This window comes from Corvus kubaryi, unplaced genomic scaffold, assembly GCF_017639235.1.
Source record: "Corvus kubaryi isolate FWS band 111438036 unplaced genomic scaffold, C.kubaryi_AGA036_p1.0 37266, whole genome shotgun sequence".
Classification (NCBI taxonomy): Eukaryota; Metazoa; Chordata; class Aves; order Passeriformes; family Corvidae; genus Corvus; species Corvus kubaryi.
Window position 1 is genome coordinate 655449 of NW_024581081.1, and position 26688 is coordinate 682136.

Here is a 26688-nt window from a genome sequence, read left to right on the forward strand (position 1 = left end):
CTATCCTAGGAACCAGTTCCTCTTCCAGACATTTTGCGTTGTAAATAGATTTCAGTGAGATTTAAGTTATCATGCTTGAGGTTGAGGTTGCCTTCATCTTGTTCAGGTTGTCAGAAAACAGGAACACAGTGTTGAACTGCACGGGAGTGTGCATGAGTGCACATGTTTTGCCTTTTGATTAAAGCAGGCAGCACTGATTCATGGATTCTAAAACAGGCTGAATTACAGAGAACTGCTTTAGTCACTCTATAGACATAGGATATATTAGTTTCATTTAGTTTTTTCCCCCTGACTTTGTTTCTATGTAGCAAGAGAACTGCCGATTACAAGCATCACTCTTTACGGGGTGATTAAAGAAACAAATGTCCTTTCCGGCTATAAAAAAGAGTCCTTTGAGTGAACTGTCTAGACAAGGAAAAATATTTGGTGCTTGGACCTTCTCTGTAATATCCCATGCACTGAAAGATGTTCAGACTGTACTTCTTAGAAACAAAACTGTCTTCTGTAGCTGTGTTATACACTGAATTAGGACACTTGCTGAAATCACAGGTTTTGTTTCTACAGCTTTTTAGTCAATGACCTTGTTTTACCTATGAAGAGCTAGCTGCATGAACCATTCCCCTGTTTCCTTTAACATTTAGGTTTTAAGCAAGAGAAGTTTTGTTGTTTGGGTAATTCTAAAATCTCCAGTTGTAGTTTCTTCTGTGTAGGTTTTTAACAAAGTCACTGTCCTGTGGCTCAGGAACTTTTTGTTATTTAACCATAGCTGTTCACTGAAAACACAAGCACTGTGTGTTTTTGTCTGTTGTCTGAAATTCCTGGCTGTCAGTCCACCATTGTTTACTCATTTTTAATTCATTTTCTTAACAGAGTTTCCTGATTAAGAGACAGAGTATTCAGTTGTTTTATTAGATATGTGAAACTCTGCTGATCACATGAGACTATTAATATCAGTTATGTTATGCAGAGACAGTGCATAGCAGCAAAAAGGAGGGACCAGGAAAACACCACTGTAAAGACTTTTTATTGTCTTCCTCCTGGTAACTCCATATGTATCTTTCTATAATTCTGTCACTTGAGTGGGGACTCGAAAATGAAAAGGTGTAAAAGGTAGTTCTTGACCTCTGACAGTCTTTAATACAGATAAGTTGCTTATTCACATTCTTGAATTAATTCTGCTAGGAAAGGTTTGTGGTAGGTTTCAATTAGTTCAACATCCAGAAACCATCCAAATTTTCATATTCAATTCCTTGAGAATAAGCATACTGGCTATTGTATTCTTTGCCAAATACAATAGCCCTTTCTAACATAAATTCCTTGAGTATTTTTCCTTTGTTTAATAAATCAAGATGTAAAGACTAGTAAAATCTTTACTGCAAAACTTAAAACCAAATAAATTTTTCTGCCAGTTCCATCTGCCAGTACTTTCTTTATAATTGTCAATTATACTCATATATGTCCCCTAGATTTTGGTGTATGTAGTACATACAGGTTTTGTATGCATTTCGTATGTAGGCTGAAGATTGTTAACTGGTCAGTTCAGTAGAAGTGAATTTTCCATCACTTAAACATCCTAGAGTGAAATGACATGTCTTTCTGAGAAAAATGTTAAAATTTCACCGTTTATTCCATTGGTACAGAAATTGCCAGAGACAGGTTTTTAGCCTTTTAAAAGGCTCTAGATAGACTCTTCTGGCCTTAAAAGTCTACATGCGATTCCAAACCTGTTTAGAACCCACCACAGCACACAGGAAAAGCTGGTGTTCAAGACCCCAAAAATACCTCTCCCTGAGGCATGCAGAGCTTGTGTGAATGAATTTGAGCACTTGGGGAAAAAGAGGGCAGCAGAAGAGGTAACAAGTGTGGATGGTAATGACATGCTGCTCAAATTTTGATAGCTTGGTGGGCTGTGACCACATGGTTCAAAGACCAAGAGTTCCCTTTCAGCTGAGCATAAAACACAATTTAAAAGCAAAAAAGTCCTTGCTTGGTGAGCACTGTCAGGATAGGAATGCAGTGCATCTTTGCTGACTTCTGAAGTTTTTTGTTTGACACAGCTGTGAAGAGCTGGAGGAGTAGGCAGGACTACCTTTGAGCCCTACTCTGTTCTTGAAGGAAGACACCAAACAGCAGTGCTGCTCACCTGTTCAGAGAAGCCTTCTCTGTGGCACTGCAGGATTCAGTCTCAGCAGTTCTTTAGTTCAGGGAGTGCCAAAGGCTTTCACTGGAGGTAGAATGATGGTAGGCTCCATCACATGAAGGGCTACCAAAATGTGCAGAATTAATGATAGTAACAAGTACTCAGATAAATCAAGAGCAAATCACTTTATTCCCCATTTAAAATGTAATGATCCCTTGAGGAAATGTGCAGAAGGAAAGCAGACAGCAGCCTTACTTAACATCATAATGTTTTTTAGGAAAGAAATACAGCAATAATTTCTCTGCTTCAGACTGCAGAGAAATTTAGAAGGCAGAAAGTACTAATCCTAGCATCCTGGTAGGTTCACAGTTTCAGCTAATGGTCTTCCTCCTGAAAAGCACCCCATGACATCTTTAATGACCACATATGGCCATGGCTTTGGGTTTAGGTCTTACTTTGAGTGGAGATAAAAGAATGCATTCCTAGCACTTGTTATACGCTTACAGAAATAAACCGCAATCTGCCACAAGCAGCTCTGCTTCTTTATAATTCGAGGGGCAGCTGAGTCAAAGAACAGACTTACACATGCCGGTGACTTACTTGTAAGGCCAGCAAACCAAAACTGGAACTACAAATGAAAAGGCCAGTGCAGAAAACATTCCAGCATTGGAATTACTTTGTGTACCTGAGCAAGATGACTTGTATGTGTAGATTTACAGGATTAAAGACAAAAGGCTCAGTCCACAGATATTTACCACTTACACTATGGAATTGTGATCTGTGCTGAGAGCCAGAATGAGATCTGTGCATCACTTCTGCACAGGGGATGTAGCCATAACCTTGAACTCTTTTTGTAGGCACAGTGAGTTCCGTTTCTCTCATGTTGTTGACTGTATAATACTACACTGGAAGAATCTGTAAGTCAGTCAGAGATTAGTTAAACTATGCCTTAGTCTGTGCTATGTAGCATCATGCTGTGGTTGGCAAGTTTGGTGAAACAAATGGGTGCAGGCAGTTGACCATTGCTGACATATTTACTGAAAAACTAACACTGAAACAATTTCTTAAATTGTTCATGTGCTTACCTTAATTTTTGTCCTTATGTTCCTTCCCAATATGTTGAGAGACATAGCTGCATCTGTTTGCAGAATGGCCCATCTGTGGGTTTTCTGCACTCTTCATGAATGTCTGCCTTTGGCTGTCACTCAGCCTGTCTGATGTCAAAATTCTTCCTTGCAGATGTGGATGAATGTACGAATGGCACGGTATGTGGCAGTCACGGGTTCTGTGAAAATATGGATGGCTCCTACCGCTGCCTCTGTTACCAAGGCTACCAGGACACACAGGATGGGCAAGGGTGTACAGGTGAGTTCATAGGTGCAAGTAGTCACTGCTGCAAAGTTCAAGTGAGCAAAAACAGCACTCCAACAAACTCATTTCACATTTTTGTTTTCTGTCAGTTTTTATTAAAGTTATGCCACCTACTACTAAAATAGGGTTGAGCTCTTCTTCACTCACTGAACCTTGTGCCAGATGGAAACTTTACTGTGTATCTATTTGATGAAAACCTGTTATTAGGACAAACGAAAGCCAACAGCAAATTAAGCCGAGCCACTTATTTTATTTCTTTTAAAAAACCCAAGAAACCTCCCTGTTTCTGCATGTCAGGACCATTCACAAATATAATAGAATGAGTTTAATACTGTAGCCTATTTAGGTGCTACATCTCTTTAGTCTCTTAGCTGAGTAACCAGGACCCTGCACTACCCCCTGCAGGAAATAACTTCTGGAATGTGGTGCAGCCAGGCTGAATTAGATGGCACCTCCCTAGGCATATTGTGTTTAAACAGGTTTTAACATTAGCTTCCAGCTCCAGGAAAGACACCCATTGCCATGAAATGATGTGGGATTTTTGTAGATATGTAAATACTGCACATTTCTTTTGTGACTAATAGGTTTCCAGATCTGTTTAATAGTGATGGCTGGAGAACCATCTGAAGCAGCACAAGTTTGTAACATAAAATTAATACCAGATCAAGGAAAGGTATTCATTAAGCAATTTCTTCAAGCCAGACGCAGGATGAAACACATTTACCGGTAACAGAGACCTAAATGGAATACCAAACGGAGAGGAGGAACTAAAAGTTTTACAGAGTGTTTGTATGCATTTTCTAATATATTAAATAGTTTTGTTACAAAATTCTTTGTGCCACTTGGCACTTACTTTGCATACCAAGGTGTGTTTTGTCATACAGTGACTTTTCATGGATGAAAACAATTGAAGCAAAGAAAGTAAAAAAAAAAAAAAAAAGGGGAGGGGAAAGGAAAGGATGGTGTGAAACTAAATTTAATTTTGAGTTCCCAGTGAAGTAATTCTGAACCATGAAATAATGCTTTTTTTTCTTTTCTTGTATAAAAATATATAGTATAAAATACTCTTATAAATTTTGAAGCCAGTTTTCAACCAAAAGAATTTCAGGAAAAAGTAAGTTTCTAGTTCCTGACTAGGCAATGTTCCCCAAAAAGACTTATTCCTTGTGACAAGAACCCAGTAAAAACAAAAATCTAAATACATATTTTAAATGCTGAGCAAACTTTAAGTTAAAATGCATATTTGTATAAAAATATATAAAAATCAACATTTATTCAGAAGACTAGATTTTGATAGGCAACAAATTATTCCTACACTCAATTATAGGAATTTCTGAATTGTGATACAGAAATTACTATTTCTGATACTAATCTGCATGATTTCTGTCTACTAATGAGATTCTCTCATTAGTAGACAAAGTAGATTTTCAAATGTCAACTTTAGCAACCAAAAAGAAAGTCAAGTAAAGTGATCCTTGTAGTATTTGGTAATCCTTGTTTAAGCAACAGACAAGTCTTCTATCAAAAAAGCATTTCAGGGTAGGCTAGTTAGCAGGTGTATGGAATCTGGGTTAAAAATGTGTGGATTTTTTTGGAGAGAGGAATTTTGCAGTGTTCAGTGGGGGTCCCTGGGTGACCTGGGCATAACTTCTGTGGGTCCCAGAGCAGCCTGTGAGTCCATGTATATGATAGGCATATGGTAGCAGTGGGGCCAGGGAATTCACTGTTTAGTGGTTGTTTACAAGGAAAATGGTATTTTGGGGAGGAAAATTAATTCTCTTTTTTGTGGTGCAGTCTGAATCACGCCATAACCTTTTCATTTTGCTCCTTGAGTTTAGTGAAAGTTTGATAATAAAGTTAAGAAAACAAATTAAATTACTCTGAATCTTAAATCCCAAGAAGAGAATACACAGAAAAAACAAGTATTTAACAATGAGAAACACCAAAAAACTGTGTTCTGGTCTACAAGCAGCACCTAATCAGCACTTACAGTCTATAAACTGTACTGCAATTTTCAGGGGTCTTTATTTCAAAGGACTTAATACTTGTTTATGAATCCACTTAGGTATTACTGAGTTTTTAATCCTTCCCCAGAGATCACATCTGTAATCTGGCAGACAATATTGGCACAGATACAGGAGATAAAAGAACAATCAGTAATGGGTCTCAATTGATTTATGTTTCGGATTTTTTCCCCAGATGTGAATGAATGTGAAATGTTGAGTGGAGTATGTGGCGAAGCCCTCTGTGAAAATGTTGATGGTTCTTTCCTGTGTCTGTGCTCTGATGAAAACCAGGAGTATGATCCAATGACCGGACAGTGTCGCTTCCGTACCTCACCAGGTAAAACACCAGCAGATTTTTGCATGCTTGCTGTGATTTCAACTGCACACATAACCATTGGAAGGGCAAAGTTGGTTGAAGTATTGGTGTTGCTCTAACTACAACAGGAAAATTTGAAACTTTGTCATTGTCTTGAAAGTGTGTGCATGAGAGGAGGTTTTTCTAGGATGGAATATGAATCATTATATCATCCAGTGAATCATTAGTGAAAATATAGCAGAAGCACCTTCAAAATGTTATACATCAACAGACTTGGCAGTAATATTGAGCAATTACCACAGTTAAGAGTAAACAGTCTTGTTTGCTGTGCTGTAACAATGAAATGTGATATGGAATCAAGCCTTATGACCTGAATTATTTTGGGTTTTGTTCAAACTTTTACAAACACCCATTAATATGCTTGGACAATGTTTAAGGGAGCATATTATTAAAACCAGAAGTTGTATTTAGTTGTTGTGGATTCACCCCAGATGGCAACCAAGCCCCACGCAGCCACTCACTCACTCCCCCACCAGCAGGACTGGGGAGAGAAATGAAGAGTAAAAGCTGGAAAGCTTATGGGTTGAGATAAAGACAGATTAATAGGGAAAGCAAAAGCCACACACACATGCAAAACAAAACAAGGAATTAATTCACTGCTTCCCATGAGCAAGCAGGTGTTCAGCCATCTCCAGGACAGCAGGGCCCCATCATGTGTAACAGTGACTTGGGAAGACAAAAGCCATCACTCCAAACATCCCCCTCCTGCTCCTTCCCCTCATTTTATATACCGAGCATGATGTCATATGGTCTGGAATATCCTTTTGGTCAGTTTGGGTTGCCTGTCCTGGCTGTGTCTCCTCCCAACCTCCCATGCACCCCCAACTTCCTCACCAGCATGACAGAACAAAAAGCAGAAAAGGCCTTGGCTCTGTGTAAGCCCTGCTCAGCAATAACGAAAACATCTCGATGTTATCAACTCTGTGCTCAGCACAAACCAAAACCACAGCCCTGTACCAGCCACTGTGAAGAACTCTATACCAGCCAAAATCAGCACAGTAGTGATATCTTGTTATCATTATCTAGAATTAACCTAAATCCTAAGAGAAGGTTGTTGGGAAAGCAAAAACCCAAACCACTAAATTGTTGTTAGTCTACCTCTGTTGTTAATCTACCTCTGTTGTCAGTCACTCTTGAAGTGTCCTTGCCTGGTTTACTCCTGTTTTTCCTACTAGTCCATTGTACTGGATTTGTGAGCTTCTCTTATAGTGTTTTGAGTGTTGAAAATACTACTGGAAATGCACTAACTGAAAATTAGTTTAGAACTCTTAAACCTGCCTCCACATTTCTACACTGATCCAGTTTGGAGAAAGGATCAAGCCCACAATAAGGAAGAACAGAGTACAAGAAATGAAAGTATTTGCTTGCACAGCGTTTTTTACCCTCCAGAATGAAAATCTTGGTATTTTTTTCTTGTTTTGTTCTTACACTGCAGGCTGATCTAGCTTCTGGACAGCCTTAGAGGAACTGGCTGTAGTGCCAAGGTACTGACTTTACAGCTTCCAGGTTGTGGCTATTTTCTCCTATCACTTCATGGTCTTGCAGACTTGTAAAGAGGGTTGAAATATCCATGACGTAATTGTCACAAGTATTTAGATCACTGAATGTAGCACTCAGCAGCACTGAAGAAGTTGCCTGTGAAATATCATTAACAGCTGATTGATAAATGTTTCGGGCCTGTGAGGAGGTAGTACTCAGGGGAGTTCAGATAGCTGATAAAAGAAAACCAGAACTAAAAAATTAGCAGAGGACCTGAGCCATGTAAAAAGAACTCACGTCCAAGGGACATTTGAGGACATACCCTAACGTTACTGTGGGGAGGAAGGGGATGAAGACCACCGTGTGACCGATAGTACTGTCAACAGATGGATACTCTGCTGTCAGTACTAACTCCATTATGCTGTCGGCAGTGAGCACAGCTTTGCTGTGATCAGTCCGGAAAGTAACTATTGTTCCTTCCCCTCCAGGCTTCATCAGGCCCTAACAAAAACACATGCTTCACCTTTGTCTCTTCTCTGATAAGATCATCAAGATCTCTTATAGGAGACCCGAAGCACCTAGTGAGAAGTACTTTACACCATCTGGTCTTGAACTAGAATAAGGCAAAATGGCAGTACTTGGAACAGGGACCTTACTATTCTCTTTTCTTCCAAAGTAAAAGGGGAAAAGACTGTTGTTAGTTCTCTTAATTATTGCTGTAAAGAATGCTGCAATAGCCACACATTCTCTCTGGATTTGACAAGCCACGTACTCAAGTCAGGCGTGGTGCTTCCAGAGGTCCCGTGGTGCATATGGACATCATCTGTCAGCATTAGTTTGCACCATGCCTATGAAAGGCAGAACTTAAAAGCCAGAAAGGAAGAACTTAATCTGCGTTATCCTGTTGCAGATATTGACAGTTCAGCCTGGTTTACTCAGCTCTTGTTTATTTCTCATTCTGTATTTTCGTGCACATAAAGAAGTCTTTGTCCACCTTGTACGAAGTGCAAGTAGGTGATGTTTGTTCAAATGTTACTTTAATTTGGGACCTTTGTTCTATGTGGTTAAAGGTTGTTAGATTTGTGGAGTGCTGTGTGTTCACACTTTACTTGCCCTTAGGGCTCTTGAGACTTCCTTTTATTTAGATTTCACTTGCTGGAAATTTGTCTATTGTTAGCTGTGTCTTGAAACAGTCCTCCCAGTGTACATATCAGGAATTCAAGCCCGTATTGTCACTTTCCAGTCAAAAAACCCAAAAAAATGCAAAAAATTGTGCAAGGCTTGATTGTCCCATTCCCCTCTTGTCTGCCCTGCCATTCATAAAATGCAGGAAATGTTTCAGAAGGAAGAAAAGTTAAAGGAGGAAAGAACTTTATTCTGTAGGAGATGAAAATCTGCTGTTCCATACATCTTTGTACCTAAGAGAAAAAAAATGTATGCTATCGGTTGAAGTCTTCTCATTTATTCTTTTAACAAACTATATAAAGCCATTTGTGATGAGTTTCTAGCAAGTGCCAAGCTCGATGCAGTTCAAGTAATAATCTATGTAATTGTGGTATTAGTTGTTGCATGTTGTAGTATACATTTAAACTACTGATATGGACTAATATACTACTAACATGTCTCATGATGTTGAATCCAGAAGCTATAATAGGTAGTGTATATTTGAGGGTTATAACAGGTATGACTTGGGGTGGCATGCCAAAAGTTGAAATGTTTCAATACCAAAGCTTGCAGAGATACAACATCATTGGCATAAGGGAAACCTGGTGCGATGAAACTGTGCCTGGAGTGCCACGTTGGATGGTTACAGGCCCTGCAGGCAAGGCAGGTGAGGCAGGGAGGTGGAGTATGTAATGGAGGGCCTGGGATGTATGGAGCTTACGTTTGGTAATGGTATGGTTGAAAGTCTCTGGGTAAGGATTAAGGGACAAACAACAAGGATGTCATCGTGGGAGTCTGCTATAGACCACCTAGCCAGGACAATGACACTGATGAATTGTTCCTTGAGGAACTAATGGAAACCTCCAAATCAACTTCCCTTGTCCTTTGGGGGGACTTCAACTTGCCAGATGTTAACTGGGAACAACAAACAGCCAGCACAAACAGATCCAGAAGATTGCTAAAACACCAGGATGCTAACTTCATGGTACAGGTACTAAGGGAGCCCACTGGGAAAGATGCACTTTTTGATTTGTTGCTTATTAACAAAGAGGGTCTCATGAGTGAGGTGGTGATTGATGGCTGTCTTGGAGACAGAGACCATGAAGCAATCAAGTTTAAAATCTGGTGACAAGAGGAAACTGCCAGCCTCCACTCTTAAGATATGAGGATAGCACACTTCAGGCTTCTCAGGGAGCTAGTTAGCAAGGTCCCCTGAGAAAATGCTTTTGAAGGTGCTGAGGTCCATTCAGTGATGGTTACTTTTTAAGCACCACTTCCTAGGAGCACACGAGCAGGCAAAATCAGTCCCCCCTGCACCTAACCAACCACCAGCACAAAATTTGAGGCTGCCAAGTAACAGTTTATAAATTTGATCCAAAAGGTTCCTTAAGGCTAAAAATTTGGTGCATGAGTACAGATTCTAGATTTCCTAAACGTTACAGGCTTTCTAATTGTTAAGACTTAAAAGGAATCTTCATATTTGTATTATTTTTTATATCAATATGTGCATGGTTTTCCAAGATAAATCATGATCTGAATTTCAGTTGTCTATGGACAAAGTCTTAGCTCTAAGTTTTAAATGTGCATCACTTGCACTGATCCCTGAATTGTACATATGCATGTATATGTATATGCATGGTACACACACATTAGGTGTTGTAGCTTGTCACATATGGAGTCAATTGAGAAATCCAAACAAGTACACCCTGACAATAGGCACTTACCAATATGTTTTTACTGTATTTTTGAAAATTAGTTTCTGAAAATGTGTTACTCAAGCTGTTTGCTCTGGGTCATCTGAGTCTTTGTTGAGTTTTTAGAAGTCATGAAGTTACAAGGACTATTTTTCATTTTTTAGCCACCAGCTTTCTGATTGTACCTGTGAGTAAGTGGTTTTGGTACACTGATGCAGTATTTAAGATCCCATCAGTTCTATGTTTTGTTTTTTTCAGATCACAGTTGTTAACAGGACACTATTTAGGCAAATATTTCATTGTATGCTGAAGTCTAAGCATATGCTAACCCATATTATCCACTGAATCTTATATTACTGATGCATGTTTTTGCATCAAACATATGCTGAAGTATATTGTTGGATCAAGGTTATGCTAACATATATAAATCTATTTCTAGTAAATACTTCAGAATCCAATCTAGGAGCAACTATACAGAATTTCTCTCATAGGCTGTTAATAGTTATATCAAAAATGTGGTAATATTATTTTCCTTTACTAGCATGCGTTAGGTAGAGAGATGTTTTACATTTTCTAACAAAAAACAGAGCAATGATACAAAAAATAATTTTCTGTCATATTTTGTCAACATACTTAGTGAAACCACTTTCAAAGCCAGCCTGTTTACTAAATGGTTAATAACCTATGAGAGAGAAATTATAAACTTGTAGACATAGATTGGTCTTGGTTAAAAAAACAAAAAGAGAAAGGTTTGTATCTCATTTGCTTTCCAAACATTTTCATGATGCCTTCTTGACTAACCCTCACTTACAGCTATGTAAACAACAGCCATTTAAGCTGCTGGACAGATAATGGGAGGAGAAACCAACTTGTATGTAAAATGGGAGTAAACAAGGACATGATGAGACTGTCTCCCCTTCCTCTGATAAACAGCATGAAAATGGCCATGCTTTCTCTTCTGATGAAGATTTGGCTTTGATTCAGTTAGACAGATGGCAAATGGCCAAGGAAAGTGTATGAATTGGTGACTGAAGTACTGCTCTCTCACCTTGGAATGGGAGATTTAGTTCAGCTGTGTTTCTGACATGATAGTCTTAATATAGTTCCTATTGGCTAGCAACTGATACCACAAAACCACCTCAGTTGATGAAATTCAACACACTATGGAAAATCGTAATTATCAGATGAGGGTTGACCACAGGCTAAACTAACAAAGCTGAAATAAGCACCCAGCTGGGTGTATCCTTTAATGTACAATTTAGTTATATTGGCAAAAATGCAAAGCTTGTAGGTGGCAACATTATACTAAATTTGAATGGAGGTGTCTGCCAGCCCTTCAGCCTCCCACAACTGAAGTCACTTTTCTGAGGAAATCAGAAATAAATCCAATTGTCTGTGTCTAATTAGAAACCAAAAGAACTGTTACACATGTTCATGCTATTGAAGTGCGATAGTAGGCAATCCATACTGGCATTTTTAAACCTGCTTTTCTCCAAACGGATCTAGTATTTGCATACCCAGTAAAGTTGCCTTGCTCCATCTGCTTTGGGGAACGTGGGTGGGCAGTGATAATAGGATTGAAGTAGCAAGAGCTGGAGTTCATTTAATTCCTTTAGCATTTGTTGGACATCAGTATCTTCTAGTTCCCACCTCACAAACACTTTTTAAGTGGGATCTTAGAACCATTGTTTAGGTTGCAGAAGATCATCTAGACCAACCCTTAACCCAGCACTGCCATTTTCACCACTAAACCATGTCTCCAAGTGCCACATCAACACATTTTTTGAACATTTCCAAGGATGGTGACCTGAGCACTTTTCCTGGGCAGCCCGTTCCAATGCTTGACCACCCTTTCTGTGAAGAAATTTCTCCTGCTATCCAATCTAAACCTTCTCTGGAGCAACTTGAGGCCATTTCCTCTCATCCTTTCACTTGAGACATGGCAGAAAAGGCCATCCCTCACCTCACTACAGTGTTTCAGGCAGTTGTAAAGAGTGTTAAGGCCTCCCCTGAGCCTCCTTTTTCCAGGTTTAACACCCCCAGCTCCCTCAGCCACTTCTCACAAGACTTGTGCTCCAGAACCCCCCCAGCTCCATTGCCCTTCTCTGGGCTTGCTCCTGCACCTCAATGTCCTTCTTGTACTGAAAGACCTAAAACTGAGCACAGGATTTGAGGAGCAGCCTGACCAGTGCCAAGAAGGAGTATCCCTACCCTGGTCCTGCTGGCCACACTGTTGCTGATACAGGCCAGGATGTCGTTGGCCTTCTTGGCCCCGAGCACATGCTGGATCATGTTCAGCCGGCCATCAACCAGCACCCCCGGGTTCTTTTCCTCTGGGCAGCTTTCCAGCCACTCTGCCCCCAGCCTGTAGCACTGCCTGGGGTTGTTGTTGCCCAAGTGCAGGACCCAGAATTTTGCCTTCTTGAACCTCATACAACTGGCCTCAGCCCATCAATCCAGCCTGTCCAGATCCCTCTGCACTCCAGCAGATCAACATTTCCACCCAACTTGGTGACCTACTGCAAAGTGACTGCAGGTGCCCTCGATGCCCCTTGATAAACATATTGAACAGGACCGGCCCCAATACAGAGCCCAGGGGAATGCCAGTGGTGACTGCTGCCAGCTGGATTTAAATCCATTCACTACCACTCTCTAGGCCTGGCCATCCAGCCAGTTTTTTACCTGGATTCTCCTTCCTGTTATAAATAGATGCGTTTGTGTGTATATATATGTATATATATATATATATATATATATATGCTTTCTTATATTTGCTTATCTCCCACGAGCTGGGACGTCCCTAGTTAGACAGGATTGCAGTGAATGATGGAAAGTGCCTTGGTGAGTATTTCTGCCAGCTCCCTTAGTACTTCAGGTGGATCCCATCCAGCCCCATAGACCTGTGAGTGTCTACATGGCACAGCAGGTCACTAACCATTTCTTCCTGGACTGTGGGGCTTCGTTTTGCTTCCCATCTCTGTCTTCCAGTTCAAGGGCTAGGTACCCTGAGGATAACTTGTCTCGCTAATCAGGACTGAGGCCAAATAGGCATTAAGTACCTGAGTCTTTTCATTATTCTTTGTCACTATGTTTTTTCCCTGCATCCAGTAAAGGATTTGTAAAAACATGTTTTGTTGTCTTTAACAGAAGTAGCTAGATTAAATTCTAGTTGGTCATGAGCTGTTCTAATTTTCTCTCTGCACGACCTGACATTCTCATAGTCCTCCTTGCCTTTTGTTTCAAAGGTGATTCTTTTTTTTTCCCAAGTTCCAGCCAAAGCAGTCTGTTCAGGCAGGCTGGTTATCTTCCCTCGTGTCTCATCTTTCAGCACATAGGGGTGGCTTGCCTTTGCACATTTAAGATTTTCTTCTTAAAGTACATCCAGCCATCCTAGGCTCTTTTGCCCTTCAGGACTGCTGCCTTAGGGAGTCTCTCAACCAGTCACCTAAAGAGGTGAATGTCTGCCCTCTGGAAGTCCAAGGTGGCAGATCTACTGGCACCCCTCCTTAGTTTTGAAGAGTCGCAATCACTATAATTTTCTAATAGCTTTGCCCAAGACATCCTCTGACCATCACATCACTCGCCAGCCCTTCTCTGTTCACAAACAGCAAGTCTGGTGGGGCACCTCCCCTGGTGGCTTCTTCACCAGGTATGTCAGGAAGTTCTCTTCACACACTCCACGAATCTCCTAGACTGCTTCCCCTCTGCTGTCTTGTATTTCTAGCAGACATCTGATATGCTGAGGTCTGCCAGAACAATAAGGGCCAGGGATTGCAAGACTTGTCCCAACTGCTTCCAGAATATTTCATCTGCCTCTCCATCCTGGCTGGGTGCTCTATAACAGACTCCCACCAGGATACCTGCCTTGTTGGCCGTGCTCCTGATTCTTACCCATAAGCACTCAACCCTATTGTCATCATTGTTCATCTCCAGACAGTTGAGACCCTTCCTAACACACAGGGCTACTCCACCACCTGTCTTCCCTTGCCTATCCCTTCCCAAGAGTTTAGAACCATCCTTTGCAGTGCTCCAGCTGTGCAAGTCATCCCACCGTGTCTCTGTGGTAGCAACTCAGTTACAGTTTTCCTACTGCACCATGAAACCAACATTTGCTGCAGTAGCATCTTGAAATGCACTGTCACTCTATAAAATAGAGGGTCTGGTTCCTGCTTCAATAGCTGTATTTCTTGAGAAATGTCTCAAGGCTGGCTTATTGTACAAGAGCCTGGACAGAAATTAATGAAATCTCGAAGAACGAAAAATCAGCCAACATGCAATAATTTTAATAGGTTTCTTGTGAGTTAAACATTTGTTAAGTACCAAGCATAAAGAATTTCTCTAGATAAAAATGAAGTTAACTAGTTGCCTCAAGAGTTATCTATCTCAAGTTCCTTAATAAAGTTTTGGGTTTGATTAATAAATGTGGGCGCATGTAGATTCGGAACTTGGTTACTTTACTGATGGCCTGCGAAAAGTTTCCCATATTGGTCAAGTGTGAATAACAATTTTATGTGTTAGTTCGCACTTCTGAGCCCTTGATGATAATTTTTGTGAAGTGAAATGTTACGTACACAGAGTTCTGTGAACACAGAAGCTTTAAATAGCTATTTCTTTTCAAAATCACTTTTTGGTGTACTTTAGGAGTGCCTTGCTTTAGAAAGATCTTTGACTATTAATACGGTCTTTTATTGGATCTAGGGGACAGACTATTTTGCCTCCAGTCCATATAAATATTGTGAGAGGACCCACTCAGTGCTTAAGGCAATAAATTTGCCTGCTTGGCTGGATGCCTATTTTAAAGTAAAACACAGAGTCAGTTAACTTGACATCTGCATTATATTCCTCTGCTTACCATGGAGTCAGTAAGTTACTTTTGCAAAAATTATAAAGGGCATTATATTCAAATATGTAGCATGCTTTTTTACCAGAGAAATAAAAGGGGGCTGTAAATGCTCATTCTTTTGAAAATTGGGTCTTTACATTTCATGCCTTAGCTCCTTTATCTGAAAAAAGGAGGTTGTAATGTTTGCTTACCTCTATGAAGAACTTTTGGATTCATATGTGAAGAGCATCGTGTCAATAGCTGGGCATGGCCGTTAGATAGCGGAACATGAGAGCAGGTGCTTCATGCATTGCTTGAAAATGATAGAAGTGCAAATTGGAGGAATCCTTTTATGGTCAAGTTGGAGAACAGGTCTGAAAAAGTGGAAGGAAAGTTATCAACTCTCATCATTCATTCTAAATATTCAACCAAATTTGTAGTTAACCATTTTCTTCTCTACTCTTCTGATCTCCTGTAAAAGTGACTAATTTCATGTGTCATCTTGTGTGGTTTATGTTTTCTTTTCTGCCTTAGAATTGCCAGTAGAGGTTGATCAACAGGAAGATGGAAAGAAGGAGTGCTACTACAATCTGAATGATGCTAATTTCTGTGACAACGTGCTTACATCCAATGTAACCAAACAAGAATGCTGCTGTACCTTGGGTGCTGGTTGGGGTGATAACTGTGAAATCTTCCCATGTCCTGTCATTGGAAGTGGTAAGAGGAGGCCTTCTGTCCCTTTGCAAGCTTTTGAAGCATTGTGTTAATGTTAACAGGGTGTGCTTTGCCTTTAGAGAAGGCTTGCCCATTGAATCCCATATTCTGTAGTATTTAGTCATGATTTATCCATAGGAGCCCTCCACAGAGGAAAGAGTGGTAAGAATAATTCATACCTGGTGTAAATCCATTGGCTTCTGTGCAGTTGCCCTAGGGTTAAAAAGAGCCTGTTACTGAATAATGTTAGCTCCAACTGATTTTAAGCAAATATGGATTCTCACAAAAGCTTTTTCCAGATGCTATGGTAACATGTTAGATTTTTTCCACAAGCTGGAAAACAAAGGTAACCATGACAACATTTTAAAGTCTGCAGCTATTTTTTGTAACACTATTTCTACAGCACTGCAATTTACTGATATATATTATGACATTAGTTTTACATTTTGCAACTTACTGAACAATTCAGTTAATAATGTTGTCTGTAGACCATTGTTTAACCTCTAAGTATTAAATTAGACAAACATAGCCATGTGATATTTGTCACAAATTTTGAAAATAGTACTTGAAACATAAACATAAATGGCTGAAATTCAGAATCCAGATGGAAAAAATCACATAAGAGAGAACACGCATGAACTTTCTGAGATTAAATGCTAAAGATTACTTTTCACACAAATACATCATCACGTTTAATTCCTGTTTTAACTGTACCTTATAATTGGTGAAACTGAAATGAAATGCATAATGAAAAAGGGGCCTCTCTGCTTGGATAAGTTTGATTTTGTATAGTCTCCAAGACACTTGAAATAATTTCTCTCTGTAATGCACACCATGTTCTCCTGTTGCAGTCAATTAGTGTTTTTCCTGTATGAGGACTGAAGAATGTGGACAGGGGTTTGTATCTCAGTCGGGGTATGCCTATATTACAGCTTGCAGCATAGCTCAGAGAGGCCCATGCTAGCTTTAATTAAGATAATTTGGCTACCGGTATTGTTATAACTGCAGTGCACCATGAAACCTAGTAAGGACTACATTCTCCTGCCAAAGAGCAAGAAAAATTAGTTTGCCTGGAGCTCTGTGATGCTGTGGGCACCCTAGCTAGGTTTGTGAAAGCTAGCTCTGCAAACTGAGAGCAGGGGAAAGTCAGGCTGTGGCATTTAACATCCCCCATTAAGCTAAAGGTGTGTATGATTGCCTGATAGATGCAAATAAGGCAGATATCTCAAAGTACCCTGAAACACATGTAACACTACGTATGTGAATACCTTTTTCTTAACAACATAATTTTTTGTTTTCTCTCTCTCCCAGCTGAATTTACTGATTTGTGTCCTGAAGGAAAAGGTTTCATTCCCTCTGGAGAATCATCTTACGGGCTTCTTGCTCAGAATTACAAAGGTCAGTACTGACATGTATTAAGTTTAATTATTTCAGAAGTTCTGGTAGTTGATTGACTAGAAATGTGAGCCAGGAATGTAAACATACTAATTCAAATTTTATTAGGTGATAAAAACAGTTTGTAGTATGAAACATTACTGAAAAGCATCATTTTACAGATTGTTAAGAATGTCAATTACACAGTCTCTGTAATATTCTGGTTTAATTTCTGCTGTGAGAATAGGTGCTGAGACCACAAACCACAAATACTCGTTTACATATGGAATACAATGCCAGTTTAAATTTGTAAATATATGTATGGAGAGTTGGAAGAGAGGAGAGAGTTCTGTTAAACATTTGGCCTCTAAGGGAGAATGAATATAAAAACTGAAGAGAAGTTCAGCAATGATATTTTCATTACAGAACTTCATGGAATAATTACTGGTGGTAGTTCAGTGGTAGTAGAGGAATCAGTGTCATAGAAGTTGGAGGATGTTGGTGGGAGGGACCTGGCGTCACCAAGAAGGAAAAGTGAGATCAGCAAAATTTCTTTTCAGGTTTCAGAAGTAGCCATCAATATTAATAATTTGTAAGACTGTCACAGAGCTCATCTTAAAGTCTCTGAGAGTATTTTTGTTCAGGGATTGTTTGAGGGTGTTGTTTATCTTTGCAGATCTAAGATTTCTGTGTATATTCACAGTGGGGGTTTGGAAGTTGCTGTGTGTACAGCATGTCCAAATGCGTCTCAGATAAAATCTGTGTTGTTTTGTGCTACCTCAGGGTAGATAATATCTCTAGCTGCTATAAATACTGAAATGTGGAAATAGTTCATCTGGAAGTATCTTCCACAAATCCCTGCCGTAGTAAGGCTTTTTCTGTTTTCAGTAAATTTATGTTGTAAAACCTTAGGAATGCCACAAAGGACAAACACTAAATAGATAAATAACTTTTACTAATGTGCTGTTTTCGTAATGTGATCTTTCTCTGTTACACTAACTTCAATGTTACTGTTGTTTTTCTCCACAAGCTTTTGCTTGTAAGAGCAATTCCTGTTTTCTTATTGGAATTATCTGTCAGAAGTGAATAGCCTGCTAGCCTTCCTTGGCTTTGCTTCCAGGCTTTCCCATTTTTCTCCAGACACAAATCCATGTTCCACAGGAAAAAGACAGATGTGTACATGACACTTCTTATTAATCTTTGCATTGTTCTTGCTGCTAAACAGTCAAAATATTTAATGTTTATAGCCACTAAGTGGCTGGAAGAGTGGCTGTGAAAATAAATTGTTTTCTAGATCTTCCAGTTCTTCTGGAAAAAGGAATGATTCACCTTTAAAACTACTGTATAGCTGGAAATTACAGCTTTGGGATAAAATCTGTGTTGCCCCAGAATAAATGGGGAGTAAATATATAGAATACAGTGGATTAAAACAATTGGTATTGAGAGAAGAATGACCTACTTTAAGTTGTGCTTTTTATTGCCATTTTTACTACCAACCTAGCTTTAACAGACTATTCTAAGTAGGTTTAGCAAATGAAAAGTAGGCTGGAAAAAAGGAAGTGAATAGAATTCCAACAGTAACAAATACATAAATACAAGACTGGGAAAAAATGCGTACAACTGTGAAAAGCTATATATGAGCTGGCATATATTTTCTGTGAAACCTCCCTGAAAACATTTAGCCTCATTTGAAAGTGTGGTAGATTCTCTCTGTCAGCCATCACTACTTCTATAGTGTTTGCCGCCCTGTGTTCGGCAACTGACACAGTTGGTCCTATGTGGGGGAAGGCTGCACTGAAGCTGTGCTTTGAAAAACAAAGCCATGAGCAGTGCAGATAGGAAAACTTCCTGCTGTACACAGCAGAGTCACCAAACTCTATGCAAAGAGAAGAGCAGTCACAGAATCCATCCATAAGCATAGCTGCTTAGTTAGTCTTGTAATCAGGTGGTGTGCTTTAATTAGATCCATGGTGGGAATACCTTTCAGTAAAGCAAATTATGTGGGAAAATACAGGCCATATTGTTCATCTGTTTTGCTTGCAGCCAAGAGCAATGTGATACCAAAGGAAAGAAAGGGAAACAGCAGATTATTGCAGTCTCTCTGTGCCACGGGACTTAATTCTGACAAGGGGAAGTAACAGTCCACCAAGTCTTCCTTTTCCATTCTGGCTACATTGCCTCTTCCACACCAGTTGTCTGAGGGTTTTGTTTTTTTCCTGTGGATATCTGTGCTCCTGGGACTTTCTGTTTAAACTGAAGTTTGCTTGAACAGAGAAGTGTGTAGGATTTATTCCATCTTTCTTCTCTATGTGGCATCATAGTAACAATGGTAACACAGCCTTTAATGTTTTCTCCCCAGATGCTGATGAATGTCAACTCTTTGGACAAGAAATCTGTAAAAATGGCTTCTGTTTGAATACACAGCCAGGTTATGAGTGCTACTGCAAACAAGGCACATACTATGACCCTGTTAAGCTCCAGTGCTTTGGTAAGTTTATTTAAAGTGGTCTTGTCACTATAATGGTATGCAGATGGGCAAAAGAAGCAGACTTGTACAGCAGGATTCCCATCAGAACTGTGGCATTCCCAGTAAGGGGAGAAACACTGGGCCTCTGAACTCCTGTAGCAGCTTTGTGAGATGTATTGGGTCATTTCCCTTCCTTCTGCTTGGCTGAGCAGCAATTCTGGATGACATAGCTGTGGCATGTAGAGCAGGGTTTGCTTTATTTTCCTCCTTTTACAGTAAATTACTCCCAGGAGTTTGCATCTCCTGCAGCCCTTTGTGCTCTTTTGAGCGCATAGTCAAGAGCTGGTGCCAGCCTTAATGCAGGCAGCACAAAGTGATCAGAGGGGGCTCCCTCCTTACATGCACACTGCTGCTTCACTCTGCCAAGGTACAATTTAGCCTTCTGTTCTTTGTATGTGGGGTGAGCAGTGAAAACCTATATGTTGAAGCTCACCTTTCATTGGGTAAGTGTTCTGGGTTTACTATATTAAATTAACACAGATTATTTTTTGTTTTGTTTCAAGGACAGACATTTTCCACAAGGAGTTAATATGCAATGTGAAATTACAGTTGAGGTCATTGATAAGCTCATTTTAGCCTGCACAACCTTGTACTCCTTTGGTTCTGGTATTCAACTGAAAATTACTCAGGACTATGACCCTGGCTTTTGCTTTGTAAGCAGAGAACTATGTATAATGTGCAGAATAGCATAATGAAAGGAAGTAATTTTTGCAACTGCAGTAAGAGAGCCTTTCACCTTGGGATTCTATGATTGTTCTTTACAAAGGGTGGGATTTTTGCTGATTAAATGTAATTTATCTGAAATGGCCTGCTCTTCCCTTTGAGCTAAATTTCAGCTTTTGCTTTCCAAGACAAACTAGGAAATATAATTGCCATGGCTACGTAAGGTGATCCCTTCTTCTGACAAGCTCATGAAGAATCACTAAGAGTATGCCCACCTCTAATGCCCGCTGGTACTGTCCTAAAGGGAGACGAATGTGGGAAGCAGTGGCAGCTATGCTGGCACTCCAACCCCCCCCAGCAAGCCTCCTCATCCTCCCTAGTACTCCTCCCTACTAGCTCCCTAATACTTGAGGATCAGACGTTAGCATCCTTCAGATGTCTGAACTTCTCCTTGAGCACAGACAGGATTTTGTTGCCAGCAATGGGTATTTGTGGTACTTAACAGAAGGCATGCAGGGAAGTCTGCTCCTAACATAGGAAAATATAAACATAGATTAACACAATGCAAATACTTTGTGCTGGCTCTCCTTGATACATTTCCTTCCATTTTAAAGACACGGATGAATGTCAGGACCCAAACAGCTGTATTGATGGCCAGTGCATAAACACAGAAGGATCTTACAACTGTTTCTGTACACACCCAATGGTTTTGGACGCAACAGAAAAGCGATGCATCAGACCAGCAGATTCGAGTGGTATGATCCGTTATACATATTACTGAAGTGAGTACACCTCTACGAGGTGCTGCTGACATGGCTACAGACCTGAAGTCTAAGCTTAGACTGGGTCATCCTTGGATGAGCCTGCTCTTCTGGAGGATTTTGGAAGGCAATGCTTGGACCATCGTCTGTTGATCCAGAAGGCATTGTGATGTAGAACTCCACAGTTTCCACTTTGCCTATACAGACAGGATATTGCTGGAAGTATTGTGAGATTAGGCTCGGGCTGAGGAGTCTTCAGCCAGTTCACCAGCTCTGCATCTGCCTTGTCCAGCCTTGTAGGTAATGAGGCACAGCCCGCTTGCTGTCTCAGTAAGGCTGGGGTTTGGCTGCAGGCTAAGTCTCAAGATTCAGTTCTACCAAAGTAAAATAAAAACAGGAATGACAGGATATAGGAGAAAATAGCTAAAATTGTATGTGTGCTTTCAATTGATTAACATTGAAGGTGCATTGAGCTCACAGTTTCAAGCTGCGGGCTTCAACATCACAGTTAAAGTAATGTTTTTGTGTGTTATTTTAATTTCAGAAGACACTGATTTCAGAAAAAAATGTTAGATATTATGAAATTCTTAGAAATGTCTCAGAAATCCAGAGCATTATGCAGTGTGCACAGCTTTGTCTATGCCACTCATGTCTTCAAAAAAATTGTTACAATGGGTTTGATTTAATGCTGGCACTGTATAGCCATAAATCCAGACCTCTGGTTCCTGCAACTTGCAGTGAATTTTCCTGAGATGCTTCTATGAAAGTAAATAGGAATATAGACTGAATGTGTGCTTTAGCCACTCCAAGTTATAAGGCTGATACTTTTGAGGAGTAATGTGGTCATCCTGTTGCCTGGAACTGTGAAAGAACCACAGCATTTCTGTTGTTCAATCTTCAGTTAAAAAAACCAAGAGCAGGATTGTCCTTTTGGTTCATCTCGGATGTGAAAAGAATACAAGGGCCCAAAGGGTCTTCTGTTGTGAGGCATTCGGGCTGACACGGCAATGATCATCTTGGCCAGCACAAAGCACCCAAGCCTTGTACTGCTACTGGCAATGTCCCCCTCACGCAGAGGGGAAAGGGGCAGGCTGGTTCCTTTGCTGCCAGCAGAGTTTGGAGTTTGTTGCAGAGACCCACTGCTGCTTTTCACTGCGTGTTCTGGCAAGCTCTTAGAATAGGTATCTAAATGGTGATCACCTTCATGCTTTCAGAACTCAGTTTTACTCTTGAGCAAGGTTTCAGTTCCGTACTCACCCATGCATAATGTAAAAATGCACAGACAATAGAAGAATAGATAGAACATAAATAGAAATGCACAGACAAAACAGAACCTTGGTTTGTGACAACACTTATTTTTCACTCTGTGTTGGAACAAAATCAAAACCTTGCAGATGTCTTCACAAAACAATTGTACTGAGATTTTTACATTCCAAGTAGAAGACTAAGTTTACAGTTCCTCTCCTTCCAATCAGCAGTGATCAGAACTTGCTGCAACTGGGAATGGTTTCTTCTGAAATCTGTGTTGAAACTATTATGCCTCTGAAATATTCCAGCCTTGACAAAAATACAGATTTTTGTTAATGTTCCTAAGAATGTGACAGTAGTTCACGGCAGTATTCTGTCTCTAACAATAGCTGTAAGTGGATGATTAGAGACCAGGAGGGCAGATAAACAATACTTCTCTTCACCCTCCCCAGCACTCTCTCAGCCTCCAGCTATTTTCAGCTCAGGGGATTTCCTGAGACTGATGTAGTTTGTCTGTTTAGTTAATGGGACTCTCTCTTCCAAGTATTTGTCCAGTCTCCCAGGGAGCCCATGTAAAATTTTTTGTTCAGCTCTGCCCTAGTTGTAAAAGTTCGTTCAGATGCCATTGACAGCAATATAAGAAAAGCAAAATAGCAACTTTTAAAGATCCATTATGTGGATGGAGTTCTCCAAACATTCACCTCTGTCCCAAAGCTGGTTTTTGTCAAGCTCTGTTAACTTCCATGGGAGCCGAGCTGAATCAGTGTTAAGTGTTCAGCAATGACTATGATTTAGAAAGATTTATTTCTTGGGTGTCCAACCCAATGTGCTTTTAAATTGGCCTAATGTGACAACTCAGAACCTTTCAAGATTTTTGCAAAGCTGAACATTCAAGTGATGAGCCACCTCAGGCACTTAAAAAAGTCATGACTTCTAAGCTTAAATTTGTATTCAGTGAAGTCTGTAAAGCTAAGTTATTCTTCTAATCTAAGTTAATAAAATTTTTCAGTATGCCAGTGTCTTATTTAAATAACAGTGCTGTGATTATTACCTTATCCTGTCTTCTCCATCAGAACAAACTGAAGAAGCTGAGGTCTACCAGGACCTTTGCTGGCAGCACCTAAGTGACGATTTTGTCTGTAGTCGACCACTGGTGGGAAAGCAGACCACGTACACGGAGTGCTGCTGCCTGTACGGTGAAGCCTGGGGCATGCAGTGCGCGCTGTGTCCCATGAAGGAGTCAGGTGAGGAGATGTGTGTGTCGGCTCTTGGAACGAAATCTGAAATACTGCATCACTTTAATCCCTTGCATTTGTACCTGCGCCAATAACATAAGAACAAAAAACCCCTAGCCCCTCAAGTTAAGGGAAATGGGTTACCAATAAGGACTGAAGAATTTCCACGGAATATAATTTAGTGTTAAAAAGAAAGCTGACAGTCGTATTTTTAAAATACTATATTTTGTTTACGTGTCTGGAAATCAGATGCTGTTCCATGACATTTCAGGTAAAGGTGCTATTTGTGGTGACTACAAAAGCTAGATGGATACAGAGAGAAGTGTCATTGACACACAGATTTATTTCTGGGGACTGGAGAAGGGACCAGGGGAAGCAGCATGGGTATATGTCATGCTCTGCCTGAGATACATCAGCCCTGGTATACACAGTCTGGTACAATACTAACTTCTTCCCCCTTGTATAAACTATTCCAATGCCTGGTTTGGATGTGGCTTTCTTACTATGTGTCTTTCAGTAACATGTCTTCCCATGTAGGAATACCATCCTGCACTGGTAAAGCATTTTACTGTGCACATTCCTGGATTTTCTCTTGGGCCTGTGTTACTCCAATGATAATGTTATGGCTAAAGCAATACATGTTTTACTTGTAGCAAAAAAACAGGAATTAAAAAACTACACAGAGAAGCTCAGTGAAGCATCAATGTGGTTGTTTCTGTCTGCTTGGGTTTTATGCTTTTATAGTTTACTTGCAATGTCCCTGAACCTGTTCTTAGATATCTTTACTTGTTTGAGTTTGCTTTGGAAATGCAGCAACTGAAAAAAAACCACCTGAGTTTGATGATGTTGGCTGGAGTAACTGCTGGCTGATGCTTACCCCAGAAAGAGACTGAAGAAGAAAAACAGGGCATGACAGCAGCTTGATTTATAAGATACGGAAATCTCTGAAATGTCTTTGTCAGAACAAATCTTATATGAGGGCATCAAAACTGCTAGAATAACAAATGCAATGGAAGAAATGTAATAGTAAGAAATATACAGGGCAATAGCTAATAGCAAGAATCATTGCTGTGACCTGCAACTCCTCAGGTGGAAAGATGGAGCAGATTAAAGGAGTTTTGCTTTGTACAAAGTTCATTGCATGGTGAGAGTGACCCATGTGTGTCGTGCAAGCATGCAATCCTGAGAGAGGGAGGAAAAGCTGTTCCTGTTAGAGGGAGTTCAGTTAGGTACAAGATTTACTTCTGGAGATTTCTAGCTAGTTACAATTAAAGCAGGATAAATCTGCAAAGGAAGAGAGAAGGACCACCAACATAGTCAGGGGAAGAGAACCTGCCTCACAAGGGAAGATGAAAAATTCCAAACATAGATGCAGAACAAAGGCTGCAAATTCTAAGACTCTCCACTACAGCACAATTACGCAGAATTCCCAGGAACTTTTTAATTAAATGAAAGTGCTGATATGAGGAAGAATTGGAACAATTTCAGTCTGAAAATATTAGACGTATTCTGATCATTAAGAACACAGGATTCTGGAGCCTCAATCCTGTGCCAACAGTGGGATGCAAATCCCCACTAGCTGTATGAAGAAAATAGGGAAATTCATTAAAAAAATTACATGGAGGTTCCCAATGGATAACATCCTAAACATCGGTTGGATGATCCTTAGTCAAAGCTGAAGAGCATTACGTTGGATAATAAAATCTTTCTCCCTCCAGACATGAGATAACTTTTATGTAATGTTTCATTTGCATTGAGAGGTATCTGCTTTAACTGAAAGTATGAGGCATACTTTGATCCTAAATATTTTAAATTATCCTTATAGATTGGAACATAGCTAAAAATAAAAGCATATTGAATGTTTATTATGTCAGAATAAACATACCAGCTCACATTTCTTAGCGGAGATGGTATGTGCTCATTTGTCCTCACACACATGTGCACTCACCCACACAGAAACCTGGAAGCCTTTCTCTGCGTTCAGGAACGTTTACCAAGAAAAATTTAAAGCTGACTGAACTGAATAAATGATTCATTTGACATGTCTTAAGTCTGTAGCACTTAAAGTGATATCATTGGCTCAAGAGAGTGCTTTCACACCTCCAGGCCAGCAGGTCACAGGTTCAAGTCCTGGCTGGGGAACCTGGAATTTCTCCATTTTTAAATACTTAGGTATTGTGTTGGCCGGTTTACCACTGAAGGTGTTTGCTTATTTCCCCAGTTAGGGGCTTTCTGGAGATTTGTAGCACATGTTAAAGAAGACCTGGCAGTGTGAAAAGCATTATCACCACAAGACTATCACCATGAAATGGCTTGGATCATAGGATAGATCTGTGGTTTCCTTTTACTTTGTTTATGTTCCCATTGTATTTGAAGATCTAGTCAGCACCCTTAGAAAGAAGGAAGTACAGGCCTACCACCATAAGTGATACTTTGCAAGTCCCTTCTAAAGATATTAATGCTTTAATAAAAATAACCTCTAGCTTTTGTAACCCAACTTGTTTTTAAAGTGCTTCCATTTTTCATTACAAAATTTAAATATCCCGTTCAAGTAGGAACCAGCATAAAACCTGTGGGAAGATAGAGCATTTTTGTAAGAATTTATCCATATTAAGCAAAAATAAATACAATCTTAGATCAGCGTGAAAACAGAACTTACATGGTTGCTACAATTTCTAAAAATTACTAATCAGTGCTTAGTTAAACAAACCCCACTGAAATGGTGGTGAAATTCAGAGACTGAAACAAAAATAAGTAGCACTTGTTGATACTGCAACTCAACAGCAGCACCTTAACAATAGTAGTAAGACAGATGATGATTTTGATGACAACATTGAGGAACAAACTCAAAATATTAGTTCAAAGTCCTGATCACAACACTGCAAATGTACTGTAGTGCAATGCTTGAGTACATCTGACTCATGCAAACAAGGGATGTAATTGTTTTCAGTTACATTGGTTCTAACATTATAATCTTAGGATATCGTATTGCGGACAAAAACTTTCACAGGTTGCATCCAGTACCAAAATGTCAGCTACTGAGGTGTAATCTCTCTGAGCTCATGGTGGCATTAATCTGTACTTGCCCAAAGAACAGTACTAACAGTTTAGTAA

General features: G+C 39.9%; 1 protein-coding gene across 9 annotated transcripts in view; it reads left to right on the forward strand.

The window, feature by feature from the left end:
- LTBP1 (latent transforming growth factor beta binding protein 1) overlaps positions 1-26688 on the forward strand; it is a 192548-nt gene that overhangs the window by 153810 nt on the left and 12050 nt on the right. For 8 of the 9 annotated variants that reach the window (XM_042024999.1, XM_042025002.1, XM_042025000.1 and 5 more), the window contains 7 exons: positions 3380-3505; positions 5711-5854; positions 15587-15769; positions 17078-17164; positions 19500-19628; positions 20945-21085; positions 23413-23583. In XM_042024999.1, coding sequence (XP_041880933.1) covers positions 3380-3505; positions 5711-5854; positions 15587-15769; positions 17078-17164; positions 19500-19628; positions 20945-21085; positions 23413-23583 — 981 coding nt within the window. The remainder of the gene's footprint in view (positions 1-3379; positions 3506-5710; positions 5855-15586; positions 15770-17077; positions 17165-19499; positions 19629-20944; positions 21086-23412; positions 23584-26688) is intronic. The other variant, XM_042025001.1, reaches the window with a different exon arrangement.